Source organism: Salvelinus sp. IW2-2015, linkage group LG5 (assembly GCF_002910315.2).
Source record: "Salvelinus sp. IW2-2015 linkage group LG5, ASM291031v2, whole genome shotgun sequence".
In the NCBI taxonomy this organism is placed as follows: Eukaryota; Metazoa; Chordata; class Actinopteri; order Salmoniformes; family Salmonidae; genus Salvelinus; species Salvelinus sp. IW2-2015.
The window spans coordinates 26,164,728-26,185,284 of NC_036844.1; the positions used below are offsets into that span (position 1 = coordinate 26,164,728).

The 20,557-nt window shown below is 42.9% G+C and overlaps 1 protein-coding gene across 1 annotated transcript in view; it reads right to left on the bottom strand.

Moving 5' to 3' along the window:
- Positions 1-1,191: 1,191 nt before the first annotated feature.
- LOC111963696 (protein mono-ADP-ribosyltransferase PARP14) overlaps positions 1,192-20,557 on the bottom strand; it is a 21,442-nt gene continuing 2,076 nt past the window's right edge. The window contains 17 exon segments of the mRNA XM_070443482.1: positions 1,192-1,875; positions 2,050-2,224; positions 2,555-2,706; positions 3,406-4,026; positions 4,157-4,360; positions 4,957-5,142; positions 5,310-5,413; positions 5,725-5,860; positions 5,979-6,123; positions 6,272-6,493; positions 10,782-11,018; positions 11,263-13,073; positions 13,076-13,294; positions 13,297-13,344; positions 13,347-13,720; positions 14,439-14,611; positions 14,870-14,947. Coding sequence (XP_070299583.1) covers positions 1,592-1,875; positions 2,050-2,224; positions 2,555-2,706; positions 3,406-4,026; positions 4,157-4,360; positions 4,957-5,142; positions 5,310-5,413; positions 5,725-5,860; positions 5,979-6,123; positions 6,272-6,493; positions 10,782-11,018; positions 11,263-13,073; positions 13,076-13,294; positions 13,297-13,344; positions 13,347-13,720; positions 14,439-14,611; positions 14,870-14,947 — 5,169 coding nt within the window. The 3' untranslated portion in view covers positions 1,192-1,591.

A 20,557-nucleotide genomic window follows, 5' to 3' on the forward strand; every position in this document is an offset into this window, starting at 1 on the left:
AAAGCATGCCCAAATTAAACTGCCTGCTACTCAGCCATAAAAGCTAGAATATGCATATAATTAGTAGATTTGGATAGAAAACACTCTKAAGTTTCTAAAACTGTTTGAATTATGTCTGTGAGTATAACAGAACTCATATGGCAGGCAAAAACCTGAGAAAAATCCAACCAGGAAGTGGGAAATAGTTTTTCAACTCTTTGCCTATTGAATACACAGTGTCTATGGAGTCATATTGTACTTCCCAAGGCTTCCACTAGATGTCAACCGTCTTTAGAACCTTGTTTGATGCTTCTACTGTGAAGTGGGGGCGAATGAGAGGGGAATGAGTCAGAGGTCTGCCAGAGAGCCACGAGCTGACCATGCGCGTTCACGTGAGTTAGCTTGCGTTCCATTGCATTTCTGAAGACAAAGGAATTCTCCGGTTGGAACATTATTGAAGATTTATGTAAAAACATCCTAAAGATTGATTCTATACATCGTTTGACATGTTTCTACGGACTGTAACGGAACATTTTGACTTTGTCTGACCTAGTGATCGCGCGTCATGAATTTTGATTACTGGCAAAACGCGCAAACAAAAAGGAGGTATTTGGACATAAATGATGGACATTATCGTACAGAAAAAAACATTTATTGTGGAACTGGGACTCCTGGGAGTGCATTCTGATGAAGATCATCAAAGGTAAGTGAATATTTATAATGCTATTTCTGACTTCTGTTGACTACACAACATGGCGGATATCTGTTTGGGTTGTTGTGGTCTCTGAGTGCTGTACTCAGATTATTGCATGGTGTGCTTTTTCCGTAAAGTTTTTTTGAAATCTGACACAGCGGTTGCATTAAGGAGAAGTGGATCTAAAATTCCATGCATTACAGTTGTATCTTTTAGCAATGTTTATTATGATAATTTCTGTAAATTGATGTGGCTCTCTGCAAAATCACCAGAGTTTTTGGAACTACTGAACATAACGCGCCAATGTAAACTCAGATTTTTGGATATAAATATGAACTTTACCGAACAAAACATACATGTATTGTGTAACATGAAGTCCTATGAGTGTCATCTGATGAAGATCATCAAAGGTTAGTGATTTATTTTTTCTCTATTTTCTGTGTTTTTCTGTGACTTGGCTCTGACCTAACATAATTGTTTGGTGTGCTTTCGTCGTAAAGCCTTTTTGAAATCGGACACTGTGGCTGGATTTACAACAAGTGTATCTTTAAAAGGGTGTAAAATACTTGTATGTTTGAGGAATTTTAATTATGGGATTTCTGTTGTTTTGAATTTGGCGCCCTGCAGTTTCACTGGCTGTTGAGCGGTGGGAAGCTACCGTCCCACATACCCTAGTGAGGTTAAACTTAAGGAAAATGTAAGGGAAAATATAAGGACAAAATTAATTTAAGATCTTTTATGCAACTGGGCCCAGGGCCTAAGCAATATAATTTATGTCTATAAAGAGTAGTTTTCTAAGGATGTCTAACCTCAGACATGGCTATAACAACTAACCCACATACCATTAACACCCTTTACACAGACATATGGAATTTGTTGTGAAGTAATGATATACTAATGAAGGTAGTTAAATATGATTTACTGGAATGTGATGAGGAACTCTGGATAAGCCTGCACATCATTGAAGATCACAAACATGGTTGGATTGGAGGTGTTGTCTGTGACRCTGTCGTACAAATCGGCATCCTTCCCTGAAGGTTTGGCAGGAGGAACAATCAAGCCTGCTTGTCCCCGAGTGTAGTCTCCAACAAGAACCCTGGCCAGGTACATGCGCTTGATCCCCTGTGCATCAGCTTTAGAATATCTTCCTGCTGAATAACTGGAGTCCACAGCAAAGTATGAACCATTGCCAAATGCAGCACCTGGACGAAAAACATATTGTTCTTAAAGAGTTGTAAAAAAATGAACAATGATACCGAGTTGATCAGATTGATTTACGTCTCAACATCAAGCTCCTCCTCCCTTAGGAAGAGGTCTCAACATAACAGTAAAGAATATTGGTCATCAGACATGTTTCCATGAGACCATTCTCATACCATGTGTTCCAGCGTAGCTGCGATTGAAGCCATGGCTGTTGATCTGGGTGATGGAGTTGGAACTGGTGCCATGGAAGAGCAGTTTCTCGTTGTTYGTGTGCTTGTTCTTCTCCTCCAGGAGGTTCTTTTTTATCTGGTAGCTCTTCCACAGTGAATGGTTCTGGACTCGTTCAATCTTCGAATAGCAAACAAAACACATGTAGAAATCGACAGTGATTTATTTATTACTGAAGTGCAATCCCACCTAGCYAAATATGTATCGAACAGCAAAGGAATAGGAATTACACATTTCAACTGGTTCCAGGAATTACAGTTCCATTCTTTAAAAAAAAATCCCAAACGCTTTGCTGTCTTTAATGTAGCAGCAAACACAATTAAAATTATTGTCTTAAAAAAAGATAGTTGAGGGATTCCTAACATCAAATTCGTCAAATGTAAGGCTTTTCATATAACGTCACCATAGAAAATCAGTCTATTGTGGAATGCAAATGAAATTCTGGTATACATTTTTACAAACGATGTTGTTGTTGAGCAAAGTTTTCTGAAATTTCTTCTCCACGTCTTTGTATTCCTTGGATCCTGGAGTTAGTGGGACCAGCATTAAGAGGGAGCCCTTCATGTCATCCCAGTGTGCAGGTAGAGACACTGATGTATCGTCTGGACAAAAGAGTTTGGCATTTAGTGATCAAATTATTACACAATAAGTATTGTCATTAAAAAGACTCAATCATTCACAACTTTAAATGCATATTGATGATATACTCAGTTCCATGACATGTGCTGCAGCAGTAGGCCTAACCGCAGAAAAACATCGCTAGAATGACACATTCCTCTCTTGCTAGATGCTCAATAAAGGTGAATTACACTCAAATAATTTTTTTTTTACCCAAAAAAGTGTCTTCTGATGTGAGGTAAGCATTGACCTGCACTCAGAACATCACTTTGTTGTTTCTCTATGAATCATTGAGAAAAATCCCAAACTAGTTAAAATAAAACAGAGAAAACAGAATTATGGAAAATACAAGAGAATTTAAATGGAGAATTTTATGGGTCCTGTCATTCCAAATACTGCTTATTGACCATTATTTTACAAGGCATAKTGACAGAAAACATCTCTTGTACACCAAGAACCCGGGGACGAGTTGTAGGGTAGAGGATACGAGAAGAATGTGCCTATTTTAAAGCTATATTTAAATTAGCTCTTGTTCTAGAAAAGGTTGGAGACCCCTGATACACTGTATGCATCCACAAAAGGACACAAAAATAACACATTCTTTTATATTTAATATCACCGTTCTCCATAATTTCATTTTAATGCAGTCTAGACAGATGAGTATTTATTATGGATGGACCCACCTTTCAGGTCTTTTCTCAGTAACTCAATTTCTCTACTGCCCTCAATCTTGACAGCTCTCTTGTGGGYTACATTTGCCTTATAATCCTCATTGTTGATCTTGATTGTCACTTTGCTGTTGTCTCTCACAGCCTCCTCCAGGATGTAGTTGGTGAACATGTCAAAAGACACCRTTGTCCCACTRTGGTCTTTGTACTGCCACTCCACCAGGCTGCTCACCAGGAAAGCTGCCTGTCTGCGGTTCTCTGCCCTCTCCTGGTCCAGGACCATGTTGCTGATGAGGCCGTCTGCTGTAAGCACATCGCGGCTCAGGCCCTCCAGGCGGATCAGGGAATCAGGGCCCTTCTTCTCCAGGCGTATCCTGACCATCAGCTCCCTCTGCATGGCCTGCAGCTTCTCTACATCCCCCCGGCTCAGCTGGCTGATGTACGGGTTCTTGATGGTTTTCTCAGTTTGCTCCTTCACTATGAGGTTTTTAACCCAGTCCCGGGCACGGCTCACAGCCTGGGGGCTCTCTGCACACAGCTGGAACACGGTTGGGGCAAACTCCTCTCCCTCCATGACAAAGTTCTCACGGGCAGAGCGCTCATCACTGGGTCCCATAAAGTAGGTTGTCACTGTATCTATGAAGAAAGAGCACACACAATATAAACTCCTTGACAAAATGTCACTTATGATTATAACAACTATATTGTATTAGTACACATTGAGCTCATATTGTCTTCTACCTCGCACACTTCCATTCTCACTGACCTTTTAGCCTGGTAAAAATGCCCTTTTCCTCCACTCCTTCTCCCACTCTCCTCTTCATGCTCTTGTGGAACTCAGTCACCATGGCAGTCTGGAATATCAGGATCTTCACACTTCTCACAAACTGTCCCTTTTTCYTCTTCACAAAGTCCACCACTGCGTCAATCATGGCGTCCGCAACAGCAGAGGGACTCGCCCCACCCTGGCCTGACARACAGACAGATGGAGGCARACAGACAATGACATGGCTATGGAGGCAAACAGAAAGACATAGATGGAGACAGAAGTACAGATAGACAATGACATGATGGAAGCAAATCTGTCCCTGAGAGTGACTAATCACAAGACAAATATGGAAGAAAGGGAAGGAGACAAGGAAAATATGAAAGGGAAGGAGACCAGGAAAATATGAAAGGAACAAGTAAAAGTAAAAGAGGCATAGTATATTTGGGGAAAAAGACGTAGAAAGAACAAGAGTATTTGAAAATTAGGCTAAGAAAAGTAGCAGGTCGTCATTATGAGTAGCAGGTCGTCATTATGAGTAGCAGGTCGTCATTATGAGTAGCAGGTCGTCATTATGAGGAGCAGGTCGTCATTATGAGGAGCAGATCGTCATTATGAGGAGCAGGTCGTCATTATGAGTAGCAGGTAGTCCCTTTCAGAGCACATGGAAGCAAAGCATATGGCCACTTTACAACCTCACGGTAGAAACAAAGAACACAACAGAACAGGCAACAAGTACAATAAAGACATGCAACTACACAAGACAGTGTATTCCAATAAAGACCATTAAAGCAGAGTACCTGTTCCAAGCGCTGGGAAGGACACTGAGGTGAACTTTCGCTCCTCACACTTCTTGAGAACATTGTACACAGTCTCTTTAATGATCTCAGGGTCATTCTGTCCCACAATGTGCATGATGTGTTTGCATGGGAGAGATCCTGCTGATGTCACGATCATCCTGCATGGTTGGAAGCTTGGGGATTTGACTGTAGAAAAGCATAAAAGGAAAGGTTTAGATGTCAAGAATCTAAGTTACTAAATTGTACAATCAATGCACACCAGTGTTGTAGAACTCATGGTATAGAAACTGACTTTAGACTTTTACCAGACAGTATTCAAACAGTACTGAAATGTCATCTCATTCATATCCAACATGACACCAGCTCCTTGACCAGTAACATGACTACAGTATATGTTGACTCAAGGACATGGATACACACCATCTCTGAGCACTCAACCACCTTAATCCAGCTCCTTCTAAAATGGATTTGATACACCTGAAGAAAAAAAGACTTAGTACAATATGGCTCTTTATTTTAAGTCAACAATTTAACCATTAAATAAGTTGTGTGTCTGTGGGGGTGTATGGGTGTATGGGATTTAGCTTGCTTCCTGATTGTGTAGCGTTAAACACTGTTCATTTGATTTCTAACATTTCAGATGTTTACATGTTAAACATCCTTATAAGGTTCCTTAGTATTTGTCTTAGTAGCCTCATAAACATGAAACATTAGTTACTACACCTATGCTTTGTCAGAGGTACAAGTCACCTGATTTGAGGTTAAAGCCTTATTGGAGGAGTTGACAATGACTCACTGGTCTCTTTGGTGATGTCTCCTGATGACACTTCTAAAGTCATGTGACCCATCTGCATGCTGTACACACCCAGAGAAGGGGATGACACCTGTCCAAAGAAGCCTGCGCCTAATGAAAATAACATGTTTAGACAAGGGGTTCTGTGGAAACAGACACGCTCTAAAGAGCAGCAGGGTCTCAATGGCTGAACATTTTTGGGGAGACTTTGGCTGTGAATTAAGCTTACCAGAGGGCTGCTGTGATTGGCCAACATAGGATTTGGGATGTTGTGATTGGTCAACATAGGATTTGGGATGTTGTGATTGGCCGGCACCTTGTGAACTCTGCCAAGTATACCCTTGTGTCTGACCTTTGAATTCCCTGATAAAGCACTGTAACACAGGATATAAAAGTGTGGGCATTATCAAACATATCTAAGAGCACAACACACATGACAAAGGTGAGGTTATGCAACAATACTACCTCTGTGTATGATAAACACTGAATCCCCCTTTAAACCATTTTCATCTTCAAACTTACATCCACAGTTTGGGTGTCGCTGGGGTGGACCACGATGGCCACCTCTTTAAGGTGTGTGGAGTTTCTTCTCTGGCTGAAGTCTTTGACCTCYTGCAGAAGAAGCTTGGACACCAGGCCCTTAGGGAATCCCATGTTCCCAGTTCCAATGGCAGGGAAAGACAGGGATGCCAGCCTATGCTTCTCTGCCTCACTCAGGCAATCTCTGATCATCGTTATCAATATCTTAAATCACAAACACATGGACAATTTTAGAAAAATGTTACTAAAACCTTTCGATGCACTCCCACTCTCAATAATCAGTGCTTAATTTGAGCTGGAACCTGTTCCGGCATCTATCAGATTTGACTTTGTTTGTTTGTTCCGGCACCTATTTGCCCGGATCCAGTACGTCTCACTGCATAGTTTATTAATTGTTTCACTGTTCGCATTGTATACATTCTAATAAAAGCGATCAGCGTTAAATCAAGTTGCCTCCTCGTTATTTCTCCTGCCCAACAGAAAGACCATCATGTAAAAGCGTGGGGATCCTTCATCCTTTCCTGCCACACTGATTCCAGACCTGCTCTCTTATTTGTACATAAAGGTTATGGGGAGGGAGGGTGGGGTAAGTAACTGATCTCGACACAGGTCTTGGTAGTGGTGGTCAGCTAGTGAAGAGGTCCTTGCGTAATCACATTAATCACATTAGTCGTCTCACTACTGAATTTGAATTGTGGGAGAAAAGGCAATCGAGTTTGATGAAATTTTTCAAGTCCAAAAATCTAGAGAAAGATGGTGAATTGAACCCAGAACGAGCCAAAGAACTGTCAGTGCAATAGGAGTGAGKTGCAAACTGTTCCTGATGGCAATGCCTAAGCTAGCAACGCTGCTAATCCCAACAGTTMAACATCACCACCGGCACCTCCACTAGCTAGTAGTTCTACTAGAGACTCAGACTCAGAGGGAGAGGAAGACTGAGAGCTGGGGGAGGGGGGCAGTGCATTCACATACTAAGTGCTAGGATCAGGTGCAATTTGCAGTTCAAGAACAAGCAAACACATGGGGCAGCAGGTAGCCTAGTCGTGAGAGCCCAGGGCCAGTAATCGAAAGGTTGCTGGATTGATTCCCCAAGCTGACAAGGTAAAAATATGTCGTTCTGCCCTGAACAAGTTAACCCACAACCCACTCTTCCTCGGTAGGCAGTCATTGTAAATAAGAATGTGTTCTTAACTGACTTGCCTAGTTAAATAAAGGTTACATAACCCCTGGTTTGTCATCMAGAATTCAAAGTTGGGCTGTACAACATGAAAAAAGGTAGGGAGCTTGGATCTAGAAACGACTGGAGGGATTAAACTAGTCAGAGAGGGTGGAATGTACAGTAAGTTAACATCCTAATCCTCAGATGTAAAAAACAACATAGAGCCCTCAGAAACAAGGCTTTTGAACATGTCCGAACCAAGGTGTATTTGGTGGCAGCATGCCTTGTAGACGAGGCTAAAGGTTATAGTTAACACTCAAAATGAAAAAATAGACACGACAGCCAGTCTTCAGAACAGCGTTAGAAGGAGGCTAAACGTCACAGCCACAGGCCCGCTYATGGCTTTGAGCAAGAAATGGACTCTCAGGAGTTAAATGGACTTGACATGGGGAGAGTCATTGCTGGAGGTTTGGAAAACTAAGGTAGGACATTTTTTTCCTTTACAAACTTGTTCTGTACTGTGAAGGTTATCTGAATATGTGCTTCATATTATCACATAGGCAGGAGGCATATATATTCTCATATGTGTGTTCTGCTGTAGCCTACAGAGATTTATTTACCTTGAATTATAATTCTGATATTGTGATATTTCTTTCTACTGCTACATTGATGTCTTGAAAATGATATTAAATTGGGTTCTTGTGAACCCACAGATGAGTTTGGTGCATATGACGGAGTGTTCTGCCAGTGTTGTCTAAAAATGTTGCTGTACATCAATGTCTAGAAGATTAGGCTATAAGAAATCCGGACTTGCGTAAGCCCCGAGCTATATTCGAGGTATGGGCACTGACTGAGTGAGTTAAAAATGATTTGAATAATCAGCACCTTGGAGAGTGCTGTCCGTTTCACCAACATAGACAGTAGGCTACTGTACTTGGCTGTTACTCGGTCTGCTCGCTGCTACGTTGTGTTTGACACGTTTTTTCTCAATGTGCTCCGGCACTCAGTGCCCCCCCCCCAAACAAATTGTATTTGTCACATGCTTACTTATAAGACCTTAGCCAACAATGCAGTTTAACTTCTTGACGCTAGGGGTCAGATTTATTTATTATGATTCTTTTTTAAATAACGTTCCCAAGGTAAACGGACTATTTCTCAGGTCCAGATCGTAGAAATATGCATATAATTTACAGATTAGGATAGAAAACACTCGAAAGTTTCCAAAACTGTCAAAATATATTGTCTGTGAGTATAAACAAAACGTATTTGCAGGCGAAAACCTGAGGAAATCTAACCCGGAAGGGATAATTTTATTATTTGTATTTTTTTAAATCTGTGTTTCATTTCCCGTCTTTACTTCCAATTTAAAGGTGGTATCAACCAGATTCCTCTTCCCAATGGCCTTTCCTCAGGCTGTGAACCAGGATTATATACATAGTTTCAGGCTGTTTATTTAGAAAAATGAGCGAGATTTTCAAAACTAGTCAAGGTGTCCTTTGATTAGTTCCTGCGCGCCGAGAGGGTAAGCTCTCCATTTTCTTCTCTCTTTTATTGAATAGGTTACGGTCCGGTAGAAAAATATTGATATGTATGTTAAAAACAACCTGAGGATTGATTATAAAAACATTTGACATGTTTCTACGAACATTACGGATACTTTTTGGAATTTACGTCGAACGGAACGAGCTGTAGTTTTCTGAACAAACGCGCAACCCAAATTGGCGTTTTTTTGTTATAAAAGTAATATTCATCGAACAAAAATTAAATGTATTGTGTAACTGGGGAGTCTCGTGAGTGCAAACATCCGAAGATTATCAAAGGTTAAGCGCATTATTATTCTTTCTGACTTTCGTGACCATGCAATTTGGGCAGCTGTTCTAGCATTGATTGATACACTCACAAAGTGGATTGCTTTCGCTGTAAAAGCATATTTTCAAAATCTGACACCGATAGGTGGATTAACAACAAGCTACGCTGTGTTTTGGTATTATTTCACTTGTGATTGCATGATTATAAATATTTTTAGTAATATTTTGCGCCCTGCAATTCAGCGGTTGTTTAGGAAAATGATCCCGCTAAAGGGATCCGTACCGCAGAGAGGTTTAAGAAATAGAGTTAAGAAAGTATCTTACTAAATAAAAGGTAAAAAATAAAAATCTAAAAGTAACACAAGTAAATTACATAGCAATAACGAGGCTATAGGGGGTACCGGTTACTGAGTCAATGTGCAGGGAAACAGGTTAGTCGAGGTAATTGTGTAAAGTGACTATGAGTGAAATAAACAGCGCGAGTAGCAGCAGTGTGAAAACATTAATTGTTCAGCAGTTTAGGCTTGGGGTAGAAGCTGTTAAGGAGCCTTCTGGTCCTAGACTTGGCACTCCGAAACCGCTTGCCGTGTGGTAGCAGAGAGAACAGTCTATGACTTGTAGTGACTGTTAGTCTTTGACACTTTTTTGGCCTTCCTCTGACACCGCCTAGTCTAGTATAGGTCCTGGATGGCAGGAAGCTTGGCCCCAGTGATTTACTGGCCCTATGCACTACCCTCTGTAGTGCCTTGCGGTCAGAGGCCGAGCAGTTGCCATACCAGGCGTTGATGCAACCGGTCAGGATGCTCTCGATGGTGCAGCTGTATAACTTTTTGGAATCTGACAAATCTTTTCAGTCTCCTGAGGGGAAAAATGTGTTGTCGTGCCCTCTTCACAACTGCCTTGGTGTGTTTGGACCATAATAGTTCGTTGGTGATGTGGACAACAAGGACTTGAAATTCTCGACCCCACTCCACTTTCAGCCCCGTCAATGTTAATGGGGGCCTGTTCGGCCCTCCTTTTCCTATAATCCATGATCAGCTCCTTTGTCTTGCTCACATTGAGGGAGAGGTTGTTGTCCTGGCACCACACTGCCAGGTCTCCTGCCTCCTCCCAATAGGCTGCCTCATTGTTGTCAGGGACTAGGCCTACCACTGTTGTGTCATCAGCAAACTTAATGATGGTGTTGGAGTCGGTCTTGGCCACCCAGTGGGTGAACATGGAGTACAGGAGGGGACTAAGCACACAACACTAAGGGGTCAGAGTATTGAGGATCAGCGTAATAGATGTGTTGTTGCCTACCCTTACCACCTGGGGGCGGCCCGTCAGGAAGTCCAGGATCCAGTTGCAGAGGGAGGTATTTAGTCCCAGGGTCCTTATCTTAATGATGAGCTTTGTGGGCACTATGGTGTTGAACGCTGAGCTGTAGTCAATGAACAGCATTCTCACTCACTATGTGTACTCACTCACTCGTGTTACGGGACCTCCCGATTTACAAATTAAACACTGTCAATAACTCATAGCTTACCTTCTCTGCTGAACCAGCTCCCTGGTCCCAATGGGGGCAGACAGTATGGATCACCCTCTGACATCGCAGGTTGTAACCGTCGGTGACCACAACGTCACCATAGGCCAATCTGATGGCGCGAGCCTCATCTGTGGCTGCTGATTGGAGCCCAGGACCGGCTGCCTTTAGGATAGCATTGGACACAGCACCTTTACTCAGGTCCAAATCCTCAGAGATGGTGTTGACGATGCCCTCAGACTAGAGGTGTCAAAACAAATGACCAATCATTCATGAAGCGAGAAGGGAACAGCTGCGTATTTCTTTTCAAACATAAATTATGACTTCTACAAGACAGCTGTCATTCCAGATAAAGAAGAGTAGAATGAAAGGTAAACAAATTATACATCTTATACTCTGGGTTATCTGATGTACTACTTATAATACATGTATTATAMAACAATYGTTTACTTGGTGCTCTGATAACTACGGTATGTGTACTCACATATTCCTCCTGGATATTTCCCTTCCTCAGAATGATCTTCAGACCCTCTTGTGTGCGATTGGTCTGTAGGATTTCCCCACTKCCTRCCCCCTCAAACTTCCTCTCTTGGCCATACTCTCTCCTCTGCTCCTCTTGGTTTTCATGATAATTTCTTTGAGTTCCGCTTTCTCTAACTCCTCCTCCCCTATCTCCATGTCCTCCTCTACCTCTACCTCCTCCTCTACCTCCACATCCTCCTCTACCTTCTCCTCCCCCTCTACCTCTACCTTCTGCTCCCCCTCTACCTCTACCTTCTGCTCCCCCTCTACCTCTACCTTCTCCTCTACCTCTTCTGCCATGTTCCCACTGCCCATGTCCCCATGGTGGCTGTCTCTGATATCCAGTTCCTTGATGTCCGTAACTATGTTGTCCTCTTCCCCGTTGTCCACTTCCCCTATGTGCACCCTGCGGAGGCATGGTCATTTTTGGGTGCAGGTCATTGAATGTTTTCTGGACAGCGCTGGCCAGGGCTCTCACAGTGTTGTCACTGTTGTCCACCAGGTGAATCTCAGTCAGGGAGGTCTGACCCCTCAGGTTCTCACAGTAGTCACGCACTGCCACAGCAATGGTCTCAGTGCACAGGTTCAGAGGAAAGCCAAATATCCCAGAGCTGACGGCCGGGACGGCAACAGTTGAGCAGTTAACCTTCGCAGCCTCCCTCAGGCTCTCATTCACAGCTTGTTTCAGACGCTGTATGGCTGTTCGCTGGTCAAAGTCTGTGAACCGTGGACCAACCGCATGGACCACATACTTACAGGGCAGATTGCCTGCATCTGTCACAATGGCGTCTCCTGGTTGCAGTCGGCGGTTATTACGGACATGTTGATCACTGAGCTCCTGCAGCCGTGGACCAGCAGCCTTGAGTAGTGCTAAAGCCAGGCCTCCAATATGCTGCAGGTCTTCATTGGCTGCGTTGACTACTGCGTCCACTTTGAACTTGCAGATGTCAGYCTTACTGACGGAGACCAGGATTCCATTGRGTGTCCTCACCTCACAGCAGGATGACGGGCCAAACCCTTCCTCCTCATCTTCATCATCGCCCTCTTCTTCCTCCAGCATGTAGTCTTCCTGCAGCAGCACCACACAGCCGTACTCCTTCATCGCCATGGAAACAAACATTCTTCCCTTCTCTTGGAAGTACTTCCTTGCTCCAGGCTTCATGATGGTGAGCTCATCAGTGCAGAWAGGTGCTACCATCTTCTGAAAGTTCTCTTTGACCTTCTTGACGTAGAGACGGGCTCCAGAAAGGACAATTTTGGGCCTTCTGGGGTCAAAGTGGACATTCACCTCATCACGCTTGGCAAAATGTTCCCAGTCCTGGGATTTGTTCTCCTGGATGAATTTAACCACGGCACAGGACTTGACACGGACAGCCTCTTCGACTCGTGAGTAGTTTTCAACAAAGTCCCGCAGACTGTTGCTGACCTCTCTGACCGGGTCCAGGAAGCCAGACACAATGATTCTGTCTCTGTTCTCTGGGTGAAGCTTTATCACCACCGTTCTTTTCTTTAGGGAGTTGTAGGYATCCAYCAGCTKGTKGTTMAGATCCTTCCACTCAGGCTTCCTCAGCACCTCCTGATCCTCCACCWTAAGGCTCTGCAGGGACAGGGCAGTCTTCAACCTCTGCTCTGCATCAGCCAAGGCTCTGTCTGAGCTGCCAGTCAGAAGTACCTCTCCACCCTCCACTCTGTACACAGCGTTGATGCCCCGGGACGTGAACAGGTGCTGGGACATCCATACTGTCACTGACCGCAGGAAATCCAGGAGTAAGGGTCCAGCTTCAGCTGCTTCTTATTCATCTTGAGCTCCCTCTCCAGGATCCAGTTCTTCACCTTGTACACCTCTGCAACAAGACCTGAGAGAACCAACTTCTTGGTGTCGTCTCTGTAGAAAAAACCCATCTCTGGGGCTTCGTCTGCTGCGCGCTTCCGAAGTCCTTCCTGCTGCAGGATATAGAACATGGCAGGGGACACGTCCATCTCCTCCGAGACGCGTCCCTCTGCCTCTCTATCCGACTCATGGCCCTCTGCATGAGGTCTTCACCAGCCCCCTGAGTCGCTTCGTGTCTTCGGCCAGACCTGCAACTGTCAGAGACCCTTTGGAGGCATCCATAGCTAGGACAGCATCTCTTTCACCACCGAGCGACTTCTTTCTCGACTGCCTTCCATGGTGGGCACTTGCAAAACACTCAAACACAGCATATTGGGCCATGATGTCACGGAAGACAATCGAGGCATTCTGTTTCCATCCGTCTACATATTCGCTTGTTAGTCCTTTCTGCCTACAGGGTTGGCAAAGGACTGAGTTTAACCTCAGAGTATCCATGTTTACTTGACAGAAGTGAGCCTTCATCTGGTCAGTGATGTGGGGAAACTGTCTCTTCATGGAGAGAATTTCCATACAGCAGAATGCACACACTCTATGAAGGGTCAGGCATCTTCACATTGGCCTCTCCTTTCCATACAAGGCAGTCCCAAGGACTCGTAGTATGGATACACGTTGACTGGGACTTTGCCAATTACATGATGTTTATTTAGAGTGGTTCCACAACTGAAACGACATAGATAACGGACTGTCTTTCATAGCATGGAATGAGGGCCAAACAGAATTTTCTGTTTGAGGCCAAGACTGCTGCAGCAACAGAATAGCAAGGCTACATTCTTCTTATAATAGAGAGTAATAGATCCAAATAAACAATTGATTACATTTATTAATAAACAGCTCATTCAAACAGCAGGTTTTACCTTCTGGTGCATGGAAGGTGACAATGGCTGCCTGTTCCTCACGAAACACAGTGATGTCTTTGCTGGCACCACTTCTCAAAGTAGAGCTCCAGCTATCTTCAGGATGTTGGAGGTCAGGTTCTCCACTCTCACACTCTGGCACCTCTCTAGCAACGGCCAATATCCTGCTTCTGGAAACTCTTGTTGCTCTTGCTCTCAGAAGGAAACGCTCCACATCTAAGACAGACAGCAATCATATCATTAATATCATGCACAACAGTTCTTGAATATGATCCCTTCGTGTGAGGGAGAGATCTGTTTTATAATACTTCAAAAGTAAAATTCATTGTTTGTTTTTTTGTTGAAAAATCGATAATTTGAAATAGTGACCACCATTGGGATTATGAAGGTCACAAAGCTCTGTTTGTCTCACTGATGACCTCCAGGGAGAAGTTGTCTTCCTCCAGGCCAGAGATGGTCTCCACCAGCAACAACAGCAAGTCTCTCGACATGTTCTCAGGAACTCTCTCCAGCACAACAGCAGAGCTCTGAGGAGACACCTCAGCTCCACCCTCTCTCCAGGCAAACTCTCAGAGTTGGGATCTTCCTGTGCTTCACTTGAACATCTGGGATTAAACACACTAGATATTCATATCCATAACCTCATTCATAATTTCACATTTCTCTGACTTCATTGGACATTTCTGCCTACGACAAATTTACAAGGAGATATGACCTGATAAGGCTGCATTTTGCAAACTGTCTAATGTACGCCAATAAGATTATTATGGAATGTATTAGGCAAAACATTCAATTATAATATTAGGTCAAGGGAATGCATCAACAAGTCTGATCTGTTCTGTCTTGTCACCACAAAAGCAAGGAAAAGATGTTACCTGACAATCATTGCTTGTAGCACCAAGCTGGAAAACAAGCAAAACAAACCAAATGTATATGTCAAATAGTTAACCAATGGGCAACTTTACAAGTATGCTCTTTAATAGTAGCCATAAATTATGTATTATCATCATAATGTTTTATCCTGTCGGCCAAGACAGCACAAATTTAGCCTACAGTTAATCTCTGTTAACCAGAAGTAAAATCTTGCATACAGAGCATTCGTAAAGTATTCAGACCTCTTGACTTTTTCTACATTTTGTTACTTACAGCTTATTCTAAAATTGATTAAATATTTTTCCCTCATCAATCTACACACAATACCCCATAATGACAAAGCAAAACATATTTTTAGAAATTTTTGCAAATGTATTAAATATAAAAAACTTAAATATCACATTTACATAAGTATTCAGACCCTTATCTCAGTACTTGTCGAAGCACCTTTGGCAGCGATTACAGCCTTGAGTCTTCCTGGGTAAGACGCTACAAGCTTGGCAACCTACACCTTCTCTGCAGATCCTCTCAAACTCTGTCAGGTTAGATTGGACTGTTGCTGCACAGCTATTTTCAGGTCTTTCGAGAGATGTTGGATCGAGTTCAAGTCGGGCTCTGGCTGGGCCACTCAAGACATTTCAGAGACTTGCCCGAAGCCATTCCTGCGTTGTCTTGGCTGTGTGCTTAGGTTGTTGTCCTGTTTGAAGGTGAACCTTCGCCCCAGTCCGAGGTCCTGAGCGCTCTGGAGCAGGTTTTCATCAAGGATCTCTCTGTACTTGCTCCATTAATCTTTCCCTCGATCCTGACTAGATCTCCGCAGTCCTTTTTGTGTGAAAAACATCCTCACAGCATGATGCTGCCACCACCGTGCTTCACCGTAGGGATGGTGCCAGGTTTCCTCCAGATGTGACATTTGGCAGTCAGGCCAAAAAGTTCMATTTTGGTTTCATCAGACCAGATAATATCATGGTCTGAGAGTCCTTTAGGTGCCTTTTGGCAAACTCCAAGCAGGCTGTCATGTGCCTTTTACTGAGGAGTGGCTTCCGTCTGGCCACTCTACCATAAAGGCTTGGTTGGTGGAGTGTTGCAGATAAGGTTGCCCTACTCCCCCGATTGCTGTTTGGCAGGCGACCAGCTCTAGGAAGAATCTTGGTGGTTCCAAATTTATTTCATTTAAGAATGATGGAGGCCACTGTGTTCTTGGGGACCTTCAATGCTGCAGAAATGTTTTGGTATCATTCCCGAGATCTGTGCCTCGACACAATCCTGTCTCGGAGCTCTACGGACAATTCCTTCAACCTCATGGCTTTGTTTTTGCTCTGCACTGTAAACTGTGGGACCTTATATAGACAGGTGTGTGCCTTTCCAAATCATGTCAAATCAATTGAATTTACCACAGGTGGACTCCAATCAAGGTATAGAAAACATCTCAAGGATGATCAATGGAAGCAGGATGCACCTTCGAGTCTCGTAGCAAAGGGTCTGAATATTTTTTATACATTTGCAAACATTTCTAAAAACCTTTTTTTGCTTTGTCATTATGGAGTAATGTGTGTAGATTGATGAGGGGGAAAATAAATTAATACATTTTAGAATAAGGCTGTAACGTAACAAAATGTGGAAAARGGGAAGGGGTCTGAATACTTTCCGAATGCACTGGCCAGCTGCTTGCTTGGATTTTGGTTTTGGTCAAAAAAGACCATAAAATCACCAGAAATTCAGCGCCATCACTTTTTAATTTTTTATTATTATTTGGGAATACATTAAGCTGGTAAAAGAAAAATCTGGAAAATTAATTTGGATAAATTCTAAATAAATTCTATTTAATTACCACAAAAATTCAATGGAAAACGATAGAATGACAAACCAAATAAATATGTATAGCAGCCTAGARGTAACCAACTTGCTGAGTGCGCTGCCAAACTGCAGCAACAAGTGGCAAAAGTAGGGCGAGTATTGGGATTGTGCTGGGTGCCGAGCTCTTTCCTTTTCTAACACGCTCTGCGCTCACTTGGAGTGGGCCAAATCTGACTTAACAAGAACAGACACATACAGAAAACTCTATGAGGGGTTGCTAAAACAGCTGTCCTCAAAACATTTGTTTTTGACTTGAGACTCATGTACAACGCACTATGAACATCACACTATGAACTTGCCCCGTCCTAGTGTAGCCTGCAGTGCTAAATTTGTAAATCAGGAGGTGCCGGAACAATTGAGCAAGAGAGGGTGGTGACCTGGGGAGCTTTGAGGTACCGGAACGCATGAGAAAAAAACAATCCCCTTTATAATAAAGCATTACATTCATATCATCACATTTGGATAGTGGCATAGCACAGTAGAGTAGAGGTACTTACAGAAGTGGCACACATGGGGAACATTTTTAGTAGCCTAGGTTCTAGGAAAAAATTTGCATTTTCTAAATGCATTTCATGCAATTCTATGTCATTTTACACGACTGGAGACTGGCAGAATATTTTTTCATACCTAATACCGCACGAATGATCTAACGGCTACTTTGACACCAACACACTGAGAATCTTAGATAAATAAAAACGACCTTGTCTTGAATCCAGCAATAGCCTATTTTTTATTTAATTTAACCTTATTTAGCTAGGCAAGTCAGTTAAGAACAAATTCTAATTTTCAATGACAGCCTAGGAACAGTGGGTTAACTGCTTGTTCAGGGGAGACAACAGATTTTTACCTTGTCAGCTCGGGATTCGATCTGCAACCTTTCAGTTACTAGTGCAACTCTCTAACACTAGGCTACCTGCCGTATCACAACCAGCCGTGATTGGGAGTCCATAGGGTGGTGCACAATTGGCACAGCGCATCCTGGCCCGACCAATCAGCCTGTTACCAACCCTTAGTAAACTTTTGGAAAGTTCAATTAACGAAGAGGCAACTCAAATAACTTTAAAATCGCTTTTTATTCATTTTTACATTGCTAAAAGTGAAAAACTATTCTCATGCCACCAAAGGTACCGGATTCAGCCAAATAGGTTCCGGAATGGAAGGATCTGACTCAAATTAAGAACTGCAGTGGCAACTGTCTTGAAAGATCACACAGGCCTAATGAATAATTTGTATTTTAATACAAAGAATCAAATATAATAGCATATAGCACAGTAATAGGCCTAAATTACTGTTACACAAAAACACCTCGGTCATATCTTATGAGGTTAAGGATGCGCGCGTGAAGCTTCACATTTTTTTTGTTCTAAAGCGGTCAAAACTCAACAGCTCGTGCCACTAAGTAGGATAGCCTATGCTTCGATTGAAACAATACAAGAAAGGTTAATAGTTTGTAACACCATCGGCTGATAGCCTAGCGGTTAAGATCGTTGGACCAGTACATGAAGGTTGCTGGTTCAAATCACAGAACCGACTAGGTGAAAATATCTGCCGATGTCCCTGAGCAGGCTTAACCAGAATGCTCCTTTAAGTCGCTGGACTACAATGTAAATGTTCTAATTCACTCACAAACAGTAATTCATGAAAATCTAAGTGCATATTCCAATTAAACTGATTGAGATCAAATGGTTGGATGCAGATGGAGTTTGGACATTTCACCAATAGATCATGCAGAATTAGACTTCACTATTGACAGTGATATTTTTACTGTCACATACAACAGATACAGTGGGGAGAACAAGTATTTGATACACTGCTGATTTTGCAGATTTTCCTACTTACAAAGCATGTAGAGGTCTGTAATTTTTTCATAGGTAACTTCAACTGTGAGAGACGGAATCTAAACAAAATCCCGAAAATCACATTGTATGATTTTTAAGTAATTAATTTGCATTTATTGCATGACATAAGTATTTGATACATCAGAAAGCAGAACTTAATATTTGGTACAGAATCCTTTGTTTGCAATTACAAGATCATATACTTTCCTGTGTTCTTGACCAGGTTTGCACCACTGCAGCAGGGATTTTGGCCCACTCCTCCATACAGACCTTCTCCAGATCCTTCAGGTTTCGGGGCTGTCGCTGGGCAATACGGACTTTCAGCTCCCTCCAAAGATTTTCTATTGGGTTCAGGTCTGGAGACTGGCTAGGCACTCAGGACCTTGAGATGCTTCTTACGGAGCCACTCCTTAGTTGCCCTGGCTGTGTGTTTCGGGTCGTTGTCATGCTGGAAGACCCAGCCACGACCCATCTTCAATGCTCTTACTGAGGGAGGAGGTTGTTGGTCAAGATCTCGCGATACATGGCCCCGTCTCATCTCCCTCAATACGGTGCAGTCGTCCTGTCCTTTGCAGAAAGCATCCCAAAGAATGATGTTTCACCTCCATGCTTCAGGTTTGGGATGGTGTTCTTGGGGTTGTACTCATCCTTCTATTCTCCAACACGGCGAGTGGAGTTTAGAGCAAAAAGCTCTATTTTGTCTCATCAGACCACATGACCTTCTCCATTCCTCCTCTGGATTCCAGATGGTCATTGCAAACTTCAGACGGCCTGACATGCGCTGGCTTGAGCAGGGGGCCTTGCGTGCGCTGCAGGATTTATCCATGACGGCGTAGTGTGTACTAATGGTTTTCTTGAGACTTGTGGTCCCAGCTCTCTTCAGGTCATTGACCAGGTCCTGCCGTGTAGTTCTGGGCTGATCCACTTCCTCATGATCATTGATGCCACGAGGTGAGTCTTGCATGGAGCCCCAGACCGAGGGTGATTGACCGTCATCTTGAACTTCCTTTCATTTCTAATAATTTGTGCCAACAGTTGTTGCTTTCACCAAGCTGCTGCCTATTGTCCTGTAGCCCATCCCACCTTGTACAGGTCTACAATTTATCCCTGATGTCCTTACACAGCTCTCTGTCTTGCCATTGTGGAGAGTTGGAGTCTGTTTGATTGAGTGTGTGGACAGGTGTTTTTACAGGTAACGAGTTTCAAACAGGTGCAGTTAATACAGGTAATGATGGAGAAAGGAGGCTTCTTAAAGAAAAACTAACAGGTCTGTGAGAGCGGAATTCTTACTGGTTGGTAGGTGATCAAATACTTATGATGCAATAAAATGCAAAATTAATTACTTAAATCATACAATGTGATTTTCTGGATTTTTGTTTTTAGATTCCGTCTCTCACAGTTGAAGTGTACCTATGATAAAATTACAGACCTCTACATGCTTTGTAAGTAGGAAAACCTGCAAAATCGGCAGTGTATAAAATACTTGTTCTCCCACTGTAGGTGCAGTGAAATGTATTATATTTTTTTCTTCTTTAGGTATTATTTAGAGGAGGATGCATTTATCCAATTTATAATGATATTCAATGGGCTACATCTGTTGGTAGAAACGTGATTGAGAATGATGATATCATTTAAAAATTTGGCTCCCGCACTAAAAGAATAGCACTCAACACCACTGAGTACATGTAGGCCTAATTATGATGTTAGTTGACATTTCATTGTGGAATTTTTACCTTGAAACTGCTTACACTAAAGATGCAGTCCTGTTACAAATCTTTTTGTCTTAGACAAACGTATGAGACAATACATGAAAATCTGGGCACGGCAACGATACCGCTTTTATTCCCTCTGATTGGCTGTGAGTAAAAGTGGCGCATGACAGAATAGCTAGGTCGATCCGGACAACTGTGTGGAATGGGAAGGCCCAACACGTTGATTAGCAGA